The following is a 21,249-nucleotide window of genomic DNA, read 5'->3' as shown; positions in this document are numbered from 1 at the left end:
TTGTAAGGTTTTTAATGAGGCAACCAAAATGTATACTATTAGAAATATGTACTCTTTTTCCTTCACTAGAATTTTTCCCACTGGGTTTTTTCTAGTAAGGTTTTAACGAGGCATATTATCTATCAATGGACATCCAAGGGGGAGTGTTATAAAATATATATGTGAATGTCCATATAATTTAGGTTTTCCACATGTCCTAAATAAGAGTAGGTACATGTACATTTGGTGGCATGTATGAAATGAAGAAAATGAAGCAACACAAGTTTGATTTTAACTCTTGGTGTTGTCATTGATGACTTCATCAAGAGATTTACCATCTCTATAAATAGATGGTTAAGTTCTCAATTTGTTATGAGATATCAACAAGAAGTGAAATATAATCTCTCCCTCCTTTCTACAAAGTTATTAGTTTGCTTCTCTTGTTTATTTCCAATTATGTAGTTTTATAACACAATGGTTATTTTCGACCGCTCTCACTCAGGTTTAATACATTAACCGAAACATGTCACATTCTCTTGTGCCATAAATGTCCTTGTGATCTTGCTACTGTCATCAGTCTTTCGCTTTTCCTTCCTTCTGCCTGTGAGCTAAGTACATATGATCCTTCTTTTTCTTTACTAATTTCCTTCACTTTCTTAATAAGAGATTCTGAAAAATAAGAATTTTTGAATAGAATTTAACACAATAGTTCTCTTATCAAATTGGGTAACTAAATAACACAACATACCCAGTGTAATCTCACAAAGGGTCTGGAAAGAATAGATGTATGTCGACCTTAGTTCTACCATGGAGGTAGAGAGGCTGCTTCAAAAAAAAAACCTCGGTTCAAAGAAAAGCAAACCACAAAAGACATTCCGTATACCTCCTGTCAATTTGTAATTTCCAACATGTGATGCTCTAGTTGAATCTTCAGTTGACAGTTGCACATTCCTTGCATTTCTCAATAGTACTTCATCTTGTAAAATATCCTGATTACTAACCATATGATCTATTGTCACTGCATCTATTATCCAGCTTTGTTATCACATTAAGAGCACGTTTGGATTAGCTGAAAAAAATGAATTTTCAGCATAAGTGCTTACAGTGGCGGACCTAGGATTTAAAGGTCGTCGGTGCCTCATTTTAATGTTATCATTAACCAAAATGGTAAAATGCTAAGGAAGGGTTCGAACACAAGTCCCAGCCGCACAAACCTTTATGGTTTCGGCCTGAAAACTAAAGCACCCAACTATGTTATTGGTTTCCAAGGTGCTTTTTTAATATTTATACCCAAATATCATATATTTCTTATATAACTATACCTAATCTAAGTCGGGTTCAATGGGTACCGGAGCACCACCAAAACGCACATAGATCCGCCCCTGAGTGCTTAAAGTACTTTTTAAGTGCTGAAAGTTATTTTATAAATAAGCAGTTACGTGTTTTGATAAAAGTGCTTAAAGGGTTTTTAGAACTAAAGGTAGTATTGAAATTAACATAAAATATAAGGAATAAAAGGGTAAAATTGTTGGTCAAACCAAAATGAGTTTTAAGCAAAAAAATAAAATAAAATTAGGGTTGAGCAAATTTTTGGTTTTGACTTATTTTAAGCACTTTTTAACTTAATTTAAATTATTTTCTATTTTTGTCAAATATCCAAATAAGTTAGGGAAAATACATAACCCCCCCCCCCCCCAACATATAGCCAGATTAATTATGACGCATTCAATCTTTGCGGGCGACCTATTACTCTCCAGTCTGAATTTTTCAGTATTTTAGTGTCATTTTCGACTGACGTGGCAAAAAATAAATAAATTATGGCGACTGAATTGAAAAAAAAAAATGATATGTTGCAACTCAGATGCTTAAAATTGAGAAAGAAGACATTGAAGACACCTTCCCTCCTTCTCTTCCACATTTCAATTGTTAAATGCAATTTATTTTTCTCTTTCTTCTTCTTTCTCCTTTTTTTCTTTCTTCTTCTTTCTCCTCAACCACCGCCGCCGCCACATCGCCGCCTCCTCCTCCTCCTCCGCAGCAGCAACAGGAGGTACAAAAAATATTAAAAATGGGTTGAAGAAAATGGTTAAAAATATTTTGGTGTTTGACTTGCCTTCAAATGAATGTGTGTGTTAATGGAGGAAGAAAATGGGTTTTAATGGAGGAAGAAAATGGGTTGAATGTTTCTTGAAAATAAGCTCTTTATGATTGATGATTACATTGAATGTGTGTGTTAATGGAGGAAGAAAATGAGTTTTAATGGAGGAAGAAAATGGGTTGAAGAAAATTGGTTGAATGTTTCTTGAAAATAAGCTCTTTATGATTGATGATTAAATTGAATGTGTGTGTTAATGGAGAAAGAAAATGGGTTGAATGTGTGTGTTAATGGAGGAAGAAAATGAGTTGAATGTGTGTTGTTAATAGAGGAAGAAAATGGGTTGCATGTGTGTGTGTGTGTGTTAATGGAGGAAGAAAATGAGTTGAATGTGTGTGTGCTAATGGAGGAAGAAAATGGATTGATGGATTTCTTGAAATGAAGAAGAAGAAAAAGGGTTTAGTGATGAAGAAGAAGAGTTTAGTGATGAAGAAGATAAAATTAATGGTTTAATAGTTAATTAGTGTAAATATAATTAATAAAAGAAAAATCAAATGAAAAAAAAAGAAGGAAAAGTGGCAGTGACGTGGCAGCAGCGTGACACCAATGTGGCGAAGAGTGTGCAACTGGACTTCATTTTTTTTTTTGTCACGTCAGTCAGAAAATGGTACTAAAATACTGAAAAATTAAGATTGGGGGTAATAGGTCGCCCGCAAAGGTTGGATGCATCATAATTAATCTGGCTATACGTTGGGGGGGGGGGGGGGTTATGTATTTTCCCAATAAGTTAAAAATGACTTATAAACTGATTTGACCAACTTATAAGGCAATCCAAACGGGCTCTAACTCATAAAGCATTACCATGTTCATTACAACACTTGTTTTTGAGTTGCTAGACTTGCTCAACATGTTCGGCATATGGCTATACTGCTTAGGAGTGAAAACTAGTGCTGCCCAAAATTCCGTTGCTCAATTGTTAAGTCTATCAGATGCAACTACTAACGAAGGGGTATACTTTGTTCGATTACAAATACTTCAAGCGCATATTTGGCTTATTCCCGTTTATAAATACATTTTTGTTCTTCAATTTTTTTTTAAAAATAATCGTTTCAGGTATTTTTATTTTTATTTTTTATAATCAACCGCGGCGTCCGTATCAACTTACGCGTACCTCGACCAAATCCACAGGATACCTGCACACCTTCCATCAACAACAAGTATCAGGTAACTCTGTTCCCTAAAATTAGAACATATGTGAAGAAATCACCTAGTGTTTTGTCTTTATTAAGAATTAAACATGGAACCTCGTACTTAACCCACTTCACTGACCTCACGTATTTTCAACACTACACTTGTGTCCTAAATTAAGGACGACATAATTCTCGACATGTTATTATAGAGATAAAAAACATTGGAACTTGCATGAAAAGCTTAGCTATTGTCTAAATCATAATTTTTGGATAACGACCATCCTCGAGAGTTGATTTTCTTAGTAGAAAAATATGGTTATAAAAGACAGTGGAGTTAGAAGAGGATTGTCAGCCTAAAAATCAGAGTATTCTTCGTGATATTATTAACGAAGGGCAAATTGGCTCAATCTCGCTATTTAGAGGACATATTTGACCCTTAAAGATTATTCTTAACTAATAAAGCTGATAGGGATTCAGTTAAATTGAGGATATATTGGACCTTGTATGTTTTTTCTATACACGGAAAAGGGTCAAAATTACCCCTGAACTTTGGGAAATAGTTCATTTATACCCTTCGTTATATTTTAGGGCTAATTATACCCTTACCGTTATACTATGGGGTCAATTATACTCTTATATCTAACGGCTGCCACGTGGCATCATCCTAGCCCTTCAAAATTATTTTACCCTCAAATAATTTTTTTACCCGTTAAAATAACTCTACCCGGCCCGAATTATTTTTTTTTCAAGCCAAACTAATACGGAATTTTTTAATTTTTTTCCTGGAAAAATTATCCCTATTAGTTTTGCTGGGAAAAAATAATAATTCGGGTCGGATTGAGTTATTTTAGTGGGTAAAAAATTATTTGAGGGTAAAATAATTTTGAAGGGCTGGGATGATGCCACGTGGCAGCCGTTAGACATAAGAGTATAATTGACCCCATAGTATAACGATAAAGATATAATTGACCCTAAAGTATAACAAAGGGTATCAATAAACCTTTTTTCGAAGTTCGGGGATAATTTTGGCCCTTTTCCGTTCTATATATGTAGTGCCCCAAGTTCCAAAGAAGAAAAAAGAGAGAAAAATATATATACTTATAACCCAATTCCTCCAGATTCCGCCAGCTTTTGATGACTCTACAATCAGGCACCTCCTTTCTATCAACAAGTGAAGAAGCCCCCCTTCTTTTTTTCTCTTTTCCTGTTCATCAGGTATGTATGTGATCTAATAAAACCTCACAGCTACTCTAAATTTCTTGCCCCTTTTCTTAATACTTTCTTGCTAATTTTTATTTTGCTGCATTCTAGGGTTTTATTCTGCTGTTTCAATTTACGTTATTTTTAGTCTAGCAAGTTTGATTTATCCTCAAATCAAATAGACCTGAGATGGGTCTGCAAATCAATTTCTTGGTTGTATTTTGGAAGTGGGTTTTAGGTTTTGAAGACATGTTTATTTCTGTTTTTGCCAATATTACAAGCTTTTCATTACTCAGAACAAGAAAAGAACTATTTTTTGTGTTTGTTTCTTCCCTTAGACGTATACTAGTCTCTTGAATATTGAAACCTTCCCATTTTTTATTTGGGTCTGGAAAGAAACTAGGTAGTTGAAATTGCTTGGTCTTTGTTCCGCCTATTTGATATCCTTAAAAGAATTGAACTTTTAGGTTTATTGCTATTTTATTATTGGGGTTCTGTTTTTGTTGTAGAAAAATCTTATTGAAAGCTGATTATTATTTTCCTGGGTTGATATGGATTCTCTCTTGAATTGAGAAAGCTGGTATTCAGTTTTTGATTTAGAGATGACAATTGTTCAGCTGCCAAAGCTGTATTTTAAATGTGCAGTGCATGTATACAATGCACATTTTATATTGTATTGCATACACTGAGTGTTAATATTATCCATGAAATATACATTTATATATTGTAGCATATAACACTTAAAATTTTGGATCACCTTTTCCTATTGTTCTAAATGGTAGTCTTCACACAATGAGCTAGCATATATTTTATACTGGATACTGTATATGTCAATAGTATACATGAAATATACACGATGTATGTACAACCTTCTTTTTTCTTGTTTTGTGAGTGCAGATTCTTTGGCGAAGTTGGCAGGAGGGGTGATTTGAGCTTTCGATTGGAATTTTGGTTAGCGATTTCATTTTCATAAGGTAAGAAACTCTATTTCTTTTTAAGTTGGTGTCATTGCATCCATCAATTGTAACTTCATTTGAACGGTCTTGGAGAAGTTGTAAATGGAATTTGTCCAGTTGACAAAGAAATAGATTCTGAAAATATTTGGAAGCTGTATATGATCAAAAGTATACTGACTGTACGGGTGATAGCTTGATCTTTGTTATTTGGTCTAGACTCATGGTCCAATGCAGAGTTATTTTTCCTTTCTGAAGAGCACTCCAAAGCAGTTTGTTATTTGAGCTTATCACCTATCTGTTCCAGTTATGGTCTATGTGTGTGTTTTTTTTTAAGTAATCTATAATAGGTATTTGTTATGTTTGTTTCTCAATTTTAGCATATGATTGAAGAAGCCTCTTTATCCATTCCACTTAAATATATTAATCATAGTTAGACTATTTTTATAGAATAGACTTTGTATCAATCTATTAGAAATGCCCAGATTAAATTTTAAAAAAATTTAGTTCCTTGAGTGGATCACTTGAAAATTTATGACCTTGATTGAGTTCCATCGCTCAGATAATAGGAGTCGATAAATACCCTAAAAGCACTTTCATCCTAAGAACTTAAAACCCAGAAATCAGAATACCATGATAAAAAGATCTTCTGTAGTAACATATCCACGTATAAAACAAAAAGGGAAAACAAACAAATTAAACAAACCAAGAAAAACTTGCCAACGGGGAAAAGCAGAACCATTTTGTGACTTTATTCTGTTTCTCTTAGAACCCAACTCATAGTTCTGAACTCAGCAGCTAAAAATCTATGTTGCTCGGACCCTTCACTTTTGCTGCCGCACCCGTGTCCGACACGACAACGACACTGACACCGACACCGACGCCGGATTCATGTCGGATCTGGTCAAACAACATTGGATACTTTGACCAAATCCATGGACCAATCTGAGAAAAAATTTGAGGCCAAATTGAAAGAAACGGAGAGCTCTTGAAGAGTGGACACTTATTGTATCTAGAAGAGTTTCAAGTTAATTAAAAATTAATATTTAATTATAAATGAAACATAACTATAAAAAATTATTTTTGTTTTTTATTTCTAGGCATAGATTTAGTTATTTTTCTTATAATTTTGAATTATTTTAGCCGAATCCCCGCACCCGTATCCGCACCTGGATCCGTACCCCCGAATCTTAAAATTTAGATTATGCCGAATCTGACCTCTAGATCCGTACCCGTATCCGACACCGAGTCTGAGCAACATAGCTAAAAATGGCAATAGTAAAAATTTACCTCATCTTTTGAACGCTCCACAGGAAAAAAACCAAAAAGAGAAAAAATCTAGCATAAAGCAATATTTATATTCTAATTTAAAAATGAAAACTCATCTTAGTGGCGCTATTCATATTTTGTACTTGCTTTGACAGAATTTGATAGTTCAAGAAAGTTGATTAGTACCTCCCAAAAAAAAAAAAAAAAAAAAAAAAAGGGAAGAAAGCTGATTATTACCTTTTCAGAAGAAGAAAAAACTGATTAGTAACACCCAAACACAGATTAATGCAGATGCTTTTCCTCAATCAGTAGGAGCAGCCATGGTGAATCAAAATCAAATTCATAATCATATAACTAAGAACTAATTCACAAAGAAGAATTACCATTCAGTTTTAAAAAAATGTAGAAAAAACTGGAAAACAGGGATGTATACATGATTACACACACATAGATATATACAGAGAGAGAGGAAGCTTAGAATCAATTCGCCAGAAACGGGAGATCGCCGAGGAGTTCGACATGAATATGAGCAAAGGTCGTAGAGGATAAAGAGTGCTGGGATTTCAATGAATTAGATCTGAAGGAAGAAACCAACATATAATTTGAATGTTAGGGACTTAGGGTCCGAGTCTGACATGTAAGAGGTTTTGGTCTTTTGATCCTCAAATTTTGGAAAGGACTGGGGCTTGAGATTGTTAATTTAGACTTTACTGGGCTGAAGGCCGTGCGCTAAAACAGGCCACAAATAAGCATTTGATTTCTTAATTATGTGCTCATTAATCGGTGAGTTCCCATTCATAAAAAGGAATTATTACTCTGTTGAACTTTATCTGATGAGATTTGATATACAAGGGTAAAATTAATTTATTATGAAGTTAAATATAGATTCTTCAGATCTTTTGAAATAATTACACATTTGAAAACTTAAAATAGTTAATAATCTAAATTTTGAAATGAACGTGGTAAAAGAAAACTCTTTTGACTCGCCAAGTAACAACATTACTCCATATAAAAATGTAACATATGGAGTAGTTATTAACATTAATTTCTTTCTGGGCTTAGTGGATTGGAAGCCTTGGTGCTTCTTTTTCAGGATAAAAAAGGCACATTATTTTTAAAACTCTAGAGAAAAAGAGCTAAAATTCAATATGGAATAAATGAACATACTTAATTTTTTTTTTTTTTGAGAAAGAATAAACGAACTTAGTGGGCGGCCATAAAAATTATTCACTTTTTTCCGGAATTTTTTTTCACTTTTTTTACTTTTGGCGTTTTCCATAAAAATTATTCACTTTTTTCCGGAGTTGTATTCCGGAATACTAAAAACAAAAAAAACTTGTTTTTCAAAAAATTTCAACTTTTTTCACTTTTTTACACTACATTTCACCAAAAACTACAATTTCAAAAACTATGGCCAAACACAACTCCAACTCCAACTTCAAAAATTCCAAAAAAAAGTGAAAACGTTTTTGGTATTTATGGCCAAATGGGCCCTTAATGTTTGTAATTGGTTTTAACATTTGTCTTATTTTATTTACTATAAGGGAATGTGCAAGGGTATAATTGAAATATTATACCAAAACCTTTTCTCTTCTTTGTTGGTTAATGTAATGTGGGAAACAGATGTCCTGTACAGTTCTTAGTTGATTGGTTTTTGATGTAAGGTGTCACAACAATCCCTTTGCTTTTGGAATGATAAAATATGTCATTGTGTCCCTTCTTTTCCTGTAACATATTTTCCAGTGTTTGAGTCAGTAAAATGACCTTAAGCTTTTCATGTTTTTCTGGTTCATTCAAATACACTGCAGTAATAATGTTTTTTTTTTATTCCTCTTCTGTCTCTTACTTCACTCAATGTAATTTTATGCTACTTTCTTTGCTGTTTATGCTGCTTTTCTAATTTCTTGCTATAATGTGCTTGGTCTTTTGTGCAAAGCCTCTTCGTTACTATTCTGAATTTGTTGTTTCTTGGTCAGGAGGCTGAGGTTGCTGTTCCTTTTCTCTGCATGCTTTATATTGCTTCCCTGTTATTTAAGATATCTTAGTCACTTCTGTTTTCTTCTTTTAAATCTGCTTTGATATGTGTTCCTTGAGCCAAGGGTCTTTCGGAAACAGCCTCTCTACCTCCACGAGGTAGGGGTAAGGACTGCCGTCTGCGTACAATCTACGCTTCCTAGACCCCACCTGTGGGATTACACTGGGTATGTTGTTGTTGTTGTTGTTGAGGTAACTGTTGCACCAACAATCTATTTGTTCACCATTTTTAATTGCTCTCTTTGGTTACAGCAGATTTTAAATACAATGGGGAAGAAAAAAACAGATGAGGCTGGTGTAAGTGGGAAGAGTAAGGGAAGCAGCAAAGATAGTTCCAAGGAAGGGAAAAAGGATAAGCTTTCTGTCTCTGCCATGCTTGCCGGCATGGACCAGAAACCTGAGAAGCCCAACAAAGGTACTGGTGCTAGTAAGGCCAAGCCTAAAGCAGCTCCAAAAACATCAGGTTACACTGATGGTATTGATCTTCCTCCCTCTGATGATGAGGAAGATGAGCATCTCCTTGAAGAAGAGGAAGACCAGAGAAGGCATAGAAGGAATGAAGCAGGTCCAATCGATACTTCCATAAGTTATAAAGAGCTAAAGAAACGAGAAAAGAAGGACATGCTTGCTGTTCAGGCAGCTGAGATGGCCAAAAAGGAGGCCCTTAGGGATGATCATGATGCTTTTACTGTTGTTATTGGTAGCAGGACATCTGTCCTTGAAGGTCAAGATGATGCTGATGCAAATGTCAAGGATATAACTATAGAGAATTTCTCTGTAGCTGCTCGTGGGAAAGAACTTCTAAAGAACACATCAGTTAAGATTTCTCATGGGAAGAGATATGGTTTAGTTGGTCCTAATGGAATGGGAAAGTCCACCCTACTAAAGCTCCTCGCTTGGAGGAAGATCCCTGTACCAAAGAACATTGATGTACTTTTGGTTGAACAGGAAGTAGTTGGTGATGATAAGTCTGCCCTTGAAGCTGTTGTTTCAGCTAACGAGGAACTCATCAAACTCCGGGAAGAGGCTGCATCTTTACAGAATGCTGCTGCATCTGTTGGTGAGAATGAAGATGATGCTGATGGGGATGACCTTGTAGAGAAACTTTCTGAGCTGTATGAAAAGCTGCAGCTGATGGGATCAGATGCTGCTGAGGCCCAAGCATCGAAAATTCTTGCTGGACTGGGTTTTACCAAGGAAATGCAGAGTCGTGCTACCCGGTCCTTTAGTGGTGGTTGGAGGATGAGAATTTCTCTAGCACGGGCTCTTTTTGTTCAGCCTACTCTATTGCTGTTGGATGAACCTACTAATCATCTTGACCTTCGGGCTGTTCTATGGTTAGAGGAGTACCTGTGCAGATGGAAGAAAACTCTGGTGGTTGTTTCACACGATCGAGACTTTCTCAACACTGTTTGCGGTGAGGTTATTCATCTCCATGACATGAAACTGCACTTCTATCGGGGTAACTTTGATGATTTTGAAAGTGGATACGAACAACGGCGCAAAGAGATGAACAAGAAGTTTGAGATTTATGATAAGCAGTTAAAAGCTGCCAAGAGATCTGGAAATCGAGCACAACAGGAGAAGGTAAAAGACCGAGCCAAATTTGTAGCTGCCAAAGAATCAAAGAAAAAGAGCAAGGATAGGGTTGTTGAAGATGAAACTCCACCTGAAGCCCCTCAGAAGTGGAGGGACTACACCGTGGAGTTCCACTTCCCTGAGCCTACTGAACTGACGCCTCCACTTCTGCAGCTAATTGAGGTCAGCTTCAGTTACCCTAATCGACCAGACTTCAGGCTGTCTAATGTTGATGTTGGAATTGATATGGGGACTCGAGTTGCTATTGTTGGGCCCAATGGAGCAGGCAAATCAACCTTGCTTAACCTCTTGGCAGGTGATTTAGTTCCTTCGGAAGGTGAAGTCCGCAGGAGTCAAAAGTTGAGGATTGGACGTTACTCGCAGCATTTTGTTGATCTTCTCACAATGGATGAAACACCTGTCCAGTACCTGCTTCGTCTTCACCCAGATCAGTCAGGACCTAGTAAGCAAGAAGCTGTTCGTGCAAAGCTAGGAAAATTTGGACTTCCCAGCCATAACCATCTTACCCCTATTTTAAAGCTGTCCGGAGGACAAAAGGCTAGAGTTGTGTTTGCATCTATTTCCATGTCGAAGCCTCACATTTTGCTATTAGATGAGCCAACAAACCATTTGGATATGCAGAGTATCGATGCTTTGGCAGATGCCCTTGATGAATTCACTGGTGGAGTTGTGTTAGTCAGTCACGACTCGAGGCTCATATCCAGAGTTTGTGATGATGAAGAAAGAAGTGAAATTTGGATAGTTGAGAATGGAACTGTTGAAAAGTTCCCTGATACATTTGATGAGTACAAGGCAGAACTTGTAAGGGAAATCAGGGAAGAGGTTGATGATTGATGTTGCCACCAGCTTTATTCTATTGAGTTTTTGGTTCTTCATTTTTTTTGAACCCGTTTCTTTTCGGCTTCATATTGAGGGAGTGTAATCTTCTGTTGCGGATATAAAAGAACATAGTGACATAAGTTAATATGTATTGTGCCATATTCTATCGATTTCTTGTTATGGTTTGCCTCAGAGGCAATAATGAAAGAAACATTGATTTTTGTTTCTCATTCAATCTACCTCCCCTCTTAGTTCTAGTTTGTCAAATTTGCAGCTTCAATTTGCGTTAACATGTATACGGTAGTGCCCATACGTACGCTGGTGTATGCTCGAAATTGTTATTTGTACATCTGCAAGATTTCCAATTAAGCACAATAACATACCAAGTGTAATCTCACAAGTGGAGCCTGGGAGGGTAGAGTATATGCAGACCTTACTCTCCTATCTTGAGAGATAGGGAGGCTGTTTCTTAAAGACTCTCGGCTCAAGAGGAAGCATGACAAAAAAATTAGACAAAAATTGAAGAAAGTAAAGAAGTCATGAAAAAAATAGTAAAGATAAGCATTGTGAAGAAAAGTAACAGTAAATGCAGCTAATTTATACGATAATCGAAGTATAAGAGATAGCAGATAGTGACAGGAAATCGTATTTCAATAATACATTGTTCAGCTTGCTTCAATGACAGGCTACTACCAAAGAAGATGCATCCCTTCTAAAGTATTTCATAAATTTTACTGTGTTGTTGTTAGCCTCTAATATCAGAACCTGCTGTTACAGAACCTTGACAAACTTAGATCAAGCCCATATCTATTCTGTCTAGATATACTGTGTCCAGAAAGATGCTAAACTGGTGATAATAAATTAGAAGCATGAGAACTATACTTATGCTAAGCTCATATTGAGAAAAGGAACAGAAAAGATAAATATTTAAAATTTAACAATTAGAACAAAACCTCCATCCTGTTGGTTGAACAAAGAGACATTTATTCAGTTATGCACAAGTCATAACTTGTCTGTACTTGTATGCCAAATTTTGTTATTATAAATATAGCTTCAGTGTATTGATCAAACAAATAAAAGTGCAACTTTATGTCCCATAAGCATAATTTCCTGAATTTCAACAAATAACAATTTTTTTGCTGTTTGGATACGATTTCGTGACATCTGATAATTGCCAAAAGAGCGAGATTTTCTTCTTTAGGTGTGTTCGGCATGGAAGAATGTATTTTCTGAGAAATGTTTTCCAATGTTCGGTTGTTAAAATTTTAGGATATCTTTAGGACACCCTTTGCCTGGTAAGTTATAATTTCAGCGAGAACTTGCATAACTGGATTTTTACCAAAGACTACTGTTTTTAGAATCTTTGCATAATTGCTTCTGCTCATGCAGTCCTCTGTGAATATAGCTGCACTAGTCAACCGTCTAAAATAGGGAATATAGCCCATTTTCAACTGTATTTAAGTTTAACAGTTGGGTGTATACTTCGGCGAAATTTTAATAAATTGAAACTTTGTCAAAAAACTATTCATCCCCTTTAATATCTAAGCGATGTACTAATCTAACAAAGGCAACATATATAGAGTCAGCTACTTATAAAAACAATGTTTTGGATACACAAAATGCACTAAAATGGAAGTTGGGTAGTATTAAAACTATATTTTACAACTTACAAGTTGAAGAAAAAGAACTTCCGAATTGTAATGTCAAGATAAGTTTGAACTTTGTTGTTGTTATTTTTAAAGAAGATTGAACCTATAGCTTTTGGTTCCAACATCTTTATCACCCACCCAATTAAGGGGCTACTGGGTTCCCCCAACCGAGCAAACCCACTCAATATTCTTAATTCACTATCAATTACTATAAAGTTATCTCGAATACTAAACTTAATTTAGATAACATAATAATCAACTTGCACCTCCACTTTAATAGCAAAAATGCGATTTACTGTGAAATATATGAAACAAATTTTAAAATCTCCCTGTCTATTCAGCAAATAAATAGCAGTTCTTTTTTATCAATATGTATGGTCTTGGATCCAAAATAATGATTTTTCTTTAGACTTCGGATACTTGATCGACCCACTTACTTCTATTATGTCAATATTAATCACTACTGTTGGAATTATGGTTCTTATTTATAGTGATAATTATATGGCTCATGATCAAGGCTTTTGAAGCGCCAGTAGTTGTAGCTGTGGCCACACCAACCCTTTTGTTCTTATCGCTCTGGATTCCGATCTATATGACCTCCGGGCGGTACAAAGTAAACCTCTTCCGTAGAAGCAGGTAGTAACCTAACCTTTCAGAATTTGTTCAAGGGAGGACCCTCTGATCTATCAATGGAAAGATCTCCATGTGTGGCGTGATAAGGAATCCTATAAAAGATGGATTGAGACTCCCTCCACGGTCCCACGAAGATCTCTACGTACTTGTCAAGTACGTTTTAATATTTCAAATATATAAGAGAAATAATGAGAGGCGGGGGCTCCGATTTTACAAGAGTAAGGATTTTAATTCAATAAGAATGCTTTACCTCTGACCCTTTTGCTCGTACGTAACACCCATCTCTACTTGTAAGTTATGAGATTCATGATATAATTGAAACGTACTGATTTGAAAAGATGCATGCTCAGTTGAAACAATTTATCATACTCAACACACAAAATTCAACTTGTGAACCTAACAAGCCTTAATGTGATATTTATTTTACTGTAATTTATAGTTCAATAATTTTCGTAGACCATCATCATAACAATTACGTAGAATCAAGTATCACGTAATGCACTTGTTGGTTTAATAGAACCAAATTGCTCTAGGACGTACAGTAAAAAGGAACGAAAAACCATTAACAAATAAATCCAATAAATTCATTCACTTTACAAAAATTTATGAGAATGATTTCTAATCAGGAAAGGTTATCACCAGTGGCTAGGGGTGTACAAAGTAAACCGATAAACCGCACCAAATCGATAAACCGAGTCAAACCGAGAAAAAAACCCGATTAGTGATTTGGTTTGACTTGGTTTGGTGTTGGAAAATAAAACCCGACCATAATTAGTTTGGTTTGGTTTTAGCTAAAAAAAGACAAACCGAACCAAACCAACCCGACATTACATGTATTCAAATTTTAAAATATTTTATACATAAAAATATTTATTTGTAATGTAATTTATAAATATTTCTTAATTATTTTCGTAGTTTTTCATTTATTATCATATTATTCAAGCTTGAACTTAGGATTTTGAATGTGAATAAGTTTTATATTGATGTTAGTAACTCATATAAAGTCCAAACCAAAACCAACTCAACACTAATACTAACAAAAGAATTTCAATTTACCCATAGAAATGACAATAATGTTGGATATCTATTCTTTAGTTTTGCATAATTGGTTTAAAGAGTGAAAATACATAACTTAAGTTTTTTTTTCTTGTCATGTAATTAATACTTATTAGCCGTACTTATTTTAGCATGACTTAGTATTTTTAGATTATGGTCATTTTCCTTATGGCTTATTAATTAACAATATTTATTTTAACCGATTTTATTATCTTTTGTTAAATATTTTAATACAATGTCATCACTCATCTCACATTTTGTGTTATTTTCTTTTGAAACACCTTAATTACATAGTTGTATCTAACTAGGACTGAAGAAATATTTGAAGTAAAAGTTATATGTTTTGTATCAAGACTATTCCGAAAAAAAACCCCGAATAACCCGAGAAAACCGAATAACCCGAAAAACCCGAGGTTGAAAAATCCGAATTTTATTGGTTTGGTTTGATGTATAAATTTAAAAACCCGACGCAATTGGTTTGTTTTGGTGTTTAAAAAATTCGAACCAACCCGATCCATGTACACCCTATCACCCCCTTATTTCTTAACAATTCTTTAACTTTATTCCCTCCCCCACGCCCCTCCCCCGAACACCCCCCACCCACGCCACCATCCCCATTAATTTCCTTTTACATGAAATTGAGTAACTTTAGAAAAGAAAAGTTTGCTTTTAACTCCATGTTCTAAGTTCTATAACTATTACAAAATGAGATTCCATTAAAACTAATTGGACTGCTCATTGCTTCCCGTGAGCATGATTAGCTTAACATCATTTAGGGAGCCAAAAGTAGTTACGCATCCAAAGGGAAAAAGATTACCTTGTCCTAATAAAAGTCCAAAGCCCTTTAGTCTTTTCTTAAGCCAGTTGTCACACGTGTGGCATTAATCATTTTAAGCACTAATACCACTCCTCTATGCAATGATGCACTCCATTCTTTGCTTAATATAATCTTCCCCTTTCCAATATCAAAATATTAACACCACAACACCCCCCCCCCCACCCCCCGCCCCAGGGCCCAATCTACCCAACAATTATAACTAACAGTATAATTAAATAGAGGCATTAACTTTACCAAATTTACTATGGTGAATTCAAACTTTTTAAGATGGTTATAAGGAGTACTAGCAGTAATCTACACAACTCGAGTTATATACTCCACCTAATATCTCGTAAATGTTAATTAAAGTTTTTCATGTTTCTAATAACTAGTTGTCATTTATTCCATAACAAATGTTATACCTAAAACTTTTTAGTTACAAACAGATACTAAAGTGTGCCAAAAGTGCTTATATTGACTAAAAAAAAACACTAAATACATGCAAGCACTACTCATTAGGATAGCGAAACTCAAACTTGAGATATAGTAAAATAAACTCACGAGGAACCAAAAAAAGGTATGTGCGTTCATAAAAAAAAAAAAATATGAAATTTATCTAATAAACTGCTAGTGGAATATTCACAATCAATCAACTTCAAGGGAGTAAATTTTGGAACCTATATTTGCAGTCGATTTAAGGAAATTAATAAAAACCCAAACATTGAGCATACAAGCAATTTGTAGACTACGATGACGCGTATGCTAATTTCATCTTTCATTTCAATATATTTGTTATTCAAAAAATTTAAGTTAATAATTAATTCCCACTTTTCTTTTCTGATTTCCTAATTATTTCACTTGAAATTAAGATACTTTTAAAAGGTGAGGAACCCATAACCCCCACAAAAACGTCCCTTCTTCTAATGCAAAGGATGAAATTAGTTTTCTTCTTTTTTCCCTTTTTGACATTAAGAAAAAAGTGGAATCTGCCAGTGTATATTCATACGATCAATCAATATAAAAATGGGCTTCTTGAAAAAGATGCTACTTTGGGTGGGCCAGCCCGCTCGTGCGATCATGAGAGCTTAGGCCCATACTCCTACCACTTGGCCCACAAATAGCTGGGGTTATTGTTGGTTTTGGTTGGGGTTTGGCGGGCTGTGGTTGGGGGGGGGGGGGGTTGGGGTGGGGGATCACAATTAACTTATACTTCATCCGTTTTAATTTATATGAACCTATTTTTTTATTAGTCTGTACTAAAAAGAATGATTTTTTTCTATATTTAGAAATATTGTACCTTTATGTAATGATTTATAGCTACATAAAATATATGTGACTTATTCAGCACCACAAGTTTAAAAGTCTTCTATTTTTTTTTCTTTAACTCCGTGTCCAGTTAAATAGGTTCACATAAATTGAGACGCAGAAGTATTTCTTTGAAAATCATCTCCTAAATTTTAGATATATATAGCAAGCTTGGTTTAGCAGAAAGGAGTGCGGGGAAAGAGATTAAAAAAATGCAAAAATATTATACATAAGATTCTAGAGTCTGTTTGGATGGGCTTATGCCTATAAGCTGAAAACAGCTTATAAGCTAAAAAAAATAAGTTGGGTAGTCTAACTTATTTTTTTTAGCTTATAAGTTGTTTTCAGCTTATAAGCTGCTTTAGATAAGCTAAGTCAAATGGGTTCAATTATTTTTTTAAACTTATTTTAAGCACAAAATGACTTTAAGCTGGCCAGCCAAACACTTAAAAAAGCTGAAAACAACTTATAAGCAACTTATAAGCCAATCCAAACGGGCTCCTAATCGATAACTATAAATAATTTTTCTGTCACCTTTAATGTTATATTATCAATGGCGGAGCTAAGTAGTCTCTAGGAGGTTCATCCTCGGCGAAAAAATTACACTATATTTACAAGGTTAATTTATATATATATATATATATATATATATATAGTAGATGTTGAACCTGTGTATTTACTTCTTTATATATTTAAATCCCTTAGACGAAAATTCTGGCTCCGCCACTATATATTATGAGGAAGATGTGTTTGTGTGCATGTGTATTGCTTTTATCATATTTGCACTGTATAATTTTAAGACCAAAAAGATCATCTGATAATTACTACTATATTCAATCCTTGAAAGTGAAGATTTATATGGAGGAGGCGTTATGTGAAAATAATAGAGAAGAATTTGTTAAAATCTCTTTTTACCTTTGTTGAGGGGGGGGGGGGGAATTATATATATATATATATATGCCTACTAGGGGCGTTCATGGTTCGGTTTGAGTCAGTTATTGATTAAAACCATAGCCAAACCAATTTAGTCGGTTTTTAAATGTATAAAACAATAATAAAACCAAATAAAATAATAACCACCGGTTTGGTTATTGTCAGTTTGGTTCGGTTTGGTTCGATTTTTCGGTTTATAACCAGTAGCCATGAGACTTATCAGTAAAATATTAAAAAGTTGAAAAAGATATGTTTTTTTTTTTTGTTCAAACGATAACTTTTATTTATAGTTTAAGATGGAACATACAACATAGAAACATTTTCACTATTAGTGATAGTATAGTACTCAAATTACCCAAAATTGTTAAACTATTACATATAGAGCTAAAAACTAACTTAGTAGTTGTTGCACCATTTTTGTCATCTTAATACACATACTTGGAAATAAAGTAGAGCATAGAAGCTTTTAGTTTTTGTTCCAAACATACATACTGTATTAATTAAACATAAAGACTACCTAAAATTAAAATGAAAATATATGAAATAAAAAAACTTTCTGTAATGATCCCAAACTTTGGGGCAGTACTTGCATTTTGCCCTCAATTCTCTCATTTTATTAAAAAACTTTATGTAATGATCCCAAACTTCAGATGTTTTTCTATCATTATCCCCAAGGCTAGGGTCTCGACTACAAGGAGTTGTTCTTTTCTGCTTTTTAGGAGGATTGCCGACGGAAGAAGAATCCGGGCATTACCATGTATTTGAGTTGCAGCAAATGCTGATGTTACTGAAGTATCTTTTATAGGAACCTCCAAATCTACAACCTCTGTCCTTTTCATATGAAAATATTAGAAGTTTAGGACTCATTCAGACAAAAAAAAAGAAGGGTATAAATTTGAAAAAAAAAAAAAAACAACCAAAAATCAAATGGCTGACAAAGAAAAGCTACAAATTTATTAGACTCTAACGTGAGTTTATGTTAGTAGGTTTACACTTAACACTTATAAGAGTTAAAAGACTTAAAGACATGGCTTGAATATATTCTTAAAAACATGGCCTTAAACAATTATGTGAAATAAGTAGATCAAAAATCAAATTAATGATTAAAAGGTATAAATTTTTTATAATTATTTATGAAAAACTAATATTATACATATAATAATTATAAAATTTATGTATATAATTCATCGGTTTGGTTCGGTTATTTTTTAATAGAACCATAATCAAATCAAAGATTATCAGTTTTTAAAATTTAAAATCAAATCAAATCAAACCAAACCAAACTAAATGTCAATTTTTTTATTTGGTTTGGTTAAATTTTCGGTTTGATTTTGATCGTGAACAGCCCTAATGCCTATATATACTTTTCAAAAGTTTTCTTAGTAATATTTAGGGATTATTACAGGCCTCCACGAGGTTTCATTTCGTAACATTAACTTATTGATTTTTTTAAACAATAAACAACTACTTCTCTTACGATTTATAATATTATATTTATTTTACTTATTTTATTTGACTATAATATTTTTTTATTTTTTAAAAGAATAATTTATTAATGTGAAAGAATTATAGTATGACTAAATTACTTTTCTAATAGACTCTTTTATTTAATTAATTCATTGAACATCTTTTTAATTTGAAATCTCGCGGAGCTTACCGCTAGTCATCTTTCCACTTCCATTCTTTGCCCCAAGATCTCGTCCTCTTTATAGCAAATTTGCCAGATGATCTTGCTTTGATTTCATATGTTCCTGCTTTTACCATCAAAGGATGTGGTGAAGCGGATGAGACTACTCCTCCCTTAACCAGAAGTCTCGGGTTCGAGTCCTTGATATGGAAAAATTCTTGGTAGGGAGTGCCCCCCTAGGAGCCTACGCGGTGTGAATCCGGATATAATCGATCTCTAATGCGAATACCATACCGGACATTGGGGGAGACCAAAAAAAAATAAAAAAATCCTGCTTTTTACTTTTCAAATTCATTTTTTTTTTGTCTTTGTTGTTTTATCCTTTTTTTTTTTTTTTTGGCGAAAACTCAAAGTTCCCTCTTCAAAAATTAAAAGGGGTTCTATTTAAAAAATAAAATAAAATATAATTGCGTGGATAGAAGAACTGATGGCTATAGTAGTTTGATAGAGTCATTCACACATGCCCCTATTTCGGGGTGGTCTTCAATTTTCGCCCCTTAAATTTGTGATCTTTAGTTTTTGTCCTTCAGCATTTTTGACACGGTATAGCTTAGCTTTCGCAAGACATAGTTTATGTTTAGCTTCGACATATGTATCATAACATCCCACAAATTATATCGGACAAGACAAACATTCAACACTCAACATAATCTAATAAAAAAGAACATAATTTTAGATTTCGCTCGTCATAGTTTATATTTAGCTTCGGCATATGTATCATAACATCCACACAAGTTACGCCAGAAAAGTCAAAATTTTCAACACTTAACATAATCTGAAAATGCTACACAACTTATGTCGAGTAACTTAATTGCTACAGAACTTGTGCAGAGCGAAGCAAAAGTTTAATTTCCGAAGATAAAAATATTATAGAACTTATGTCAAGCGAAGCAGGTCCGGATAATTTCATTAAATAAAGAGCAGAAGCAAAAATTAAATACCACAAATATAAAAGGAAAAAATTAAAGACCCGTGCGTTTGAAGGGTGCCGTGCAAAAACTTCGTTTGAGATGAAGATGAGAAAGATTAAATGTGAACCAATTGCTCACACAATCAGACGCATTCTTTTTATCTTTATCATGTGTTATTTAAGAGGTATATTGTTTGGTGTATAAAACACGTCATTAAAAAGATGTTAAAAAATAATTAAATAGTGAATATATTAGAACAGACAAATCAGTCGAGTTGTAATTCTTAAAAATAAATAATAGGTACTGTAATAGAGATTGTTACAGCAAATTCAAAATAAGGGAGATAAACATATAATATTATAAACTATATGAAAAATTAATGTTATGAAATGAAATTTCAAGCAAGATCTATGTAATTATAAGTAATATTTTAAAACATTTTAGTCTATACGTAGGGGATGATTGTGACTTCCTACTCGTTGGCCGTCGCTTCAGTGGTGGAGTGGGGTTGTAAAATGTTGTAATTAAGATGTTAGATCATACATAAACTGAATTATTGCATTAATTAATAAGCCACTAGTGAGCTTCTTGAGATTAACCCACTTTAACCTTGTCTAAACTAGATGAGATTTCGAATTCAAGCTGTCGGAACGAAGAAGGACTTCATATGCAACACTTCCCCTTTAACGAGTAATACATAATGAAAATTTGAATTAGTCGGACCAGTAAATACCGAATACAAATGACTACTTAAAAAAAAAAAGCGGCAATGGTCGAATTCTAACTAACTCATTCTTTTACAAATTCATGGTTACTCCCATCGATCATTCTCAAAAAAGAAGAAAAAAAGGTCCATGTATATTTTTCTTCTTTTGCTTTTTTCTGTTAGTTTTCTTTTTTCTTTTTCAGCTAAGATACATTGAAATAGCAATTGTTCAATCTCAATCCATAGCTAGTTGGCCTAATATAGGAGACACAAAGTAAAGGCTTCTATGTCAGGTCCATTCACGGGTAACTCTATCATTGCTCCAATACAAGTAGAAACTTATAACAAAAATGATTAAAAAACTACTACTATAAATAAAGGGATTTTTTTTTTCAAAAAGAAAATATCACCTTC

General features: G+C 33.9%; 1 protein-coding gene across 2 annotated transcripts; it reads left to right on the top strand.

Moving 5' to 3' along the window:
* The first annotated feature begins 4,324 nt into the window (after nucleotides 1-4,324).
* On the top strand, nucleotides 4,325-11,373 carry LOC132627059 (ABC transporter F family member 4-like). Of its 2 annotated transcripts, none has more exons than XM_060342136.1 (3): nucleotides 4,325-4,479; nucleotides 5,362-5,438; nucleotides 8,976-11,373. In XM_060342136.1, exon 3 carries the CDS (start codon nucleotides 8,988-8,990, stop codon nucleotides 11,151-11,153), a length of 2,166 nt encoding a protein of 721 aa, XP_060198119.1. In that variant the 5' UTR covers nucleotides 4,325-4,479; nucleotides 5,362-5,438; nucleotides 8,976-8,987; the 3' UTR covers nucleotides 11,154-11,373. The 2 variants fall into 2 exon arrangements, with proteins under 2 accessions (XP_060198119.1, XP_060198120.1); XM_060342137.1 differs by having other exon boundaries at nucleotides 8,973-11,373.
* The last annotated feature ends 9,876 nt before the right edge of the window (nucleotides 11,374-21,249 follow it).

This window comes from Lycium barbarum, chromosome 2, assembly GCF_019175385.1.
Source record: "Lycium barbarum isolate Lr01 chromosome 2, ASM1917538v2, whole genome shotgun sequence".
Classification (NCBI taxonomy): domain Eukaryota; kingdom Viridiplantae; phylum Streptophyta; class Magnoliopsida; order Solanales; family Solanaceae; genus Lycium; species Lycium barbarum.
The sequence above is the reverse complement of the archived record's forward strand: the minus strand, read 5'-3'. Positions and strand labels throughout refer to the sequence as shown.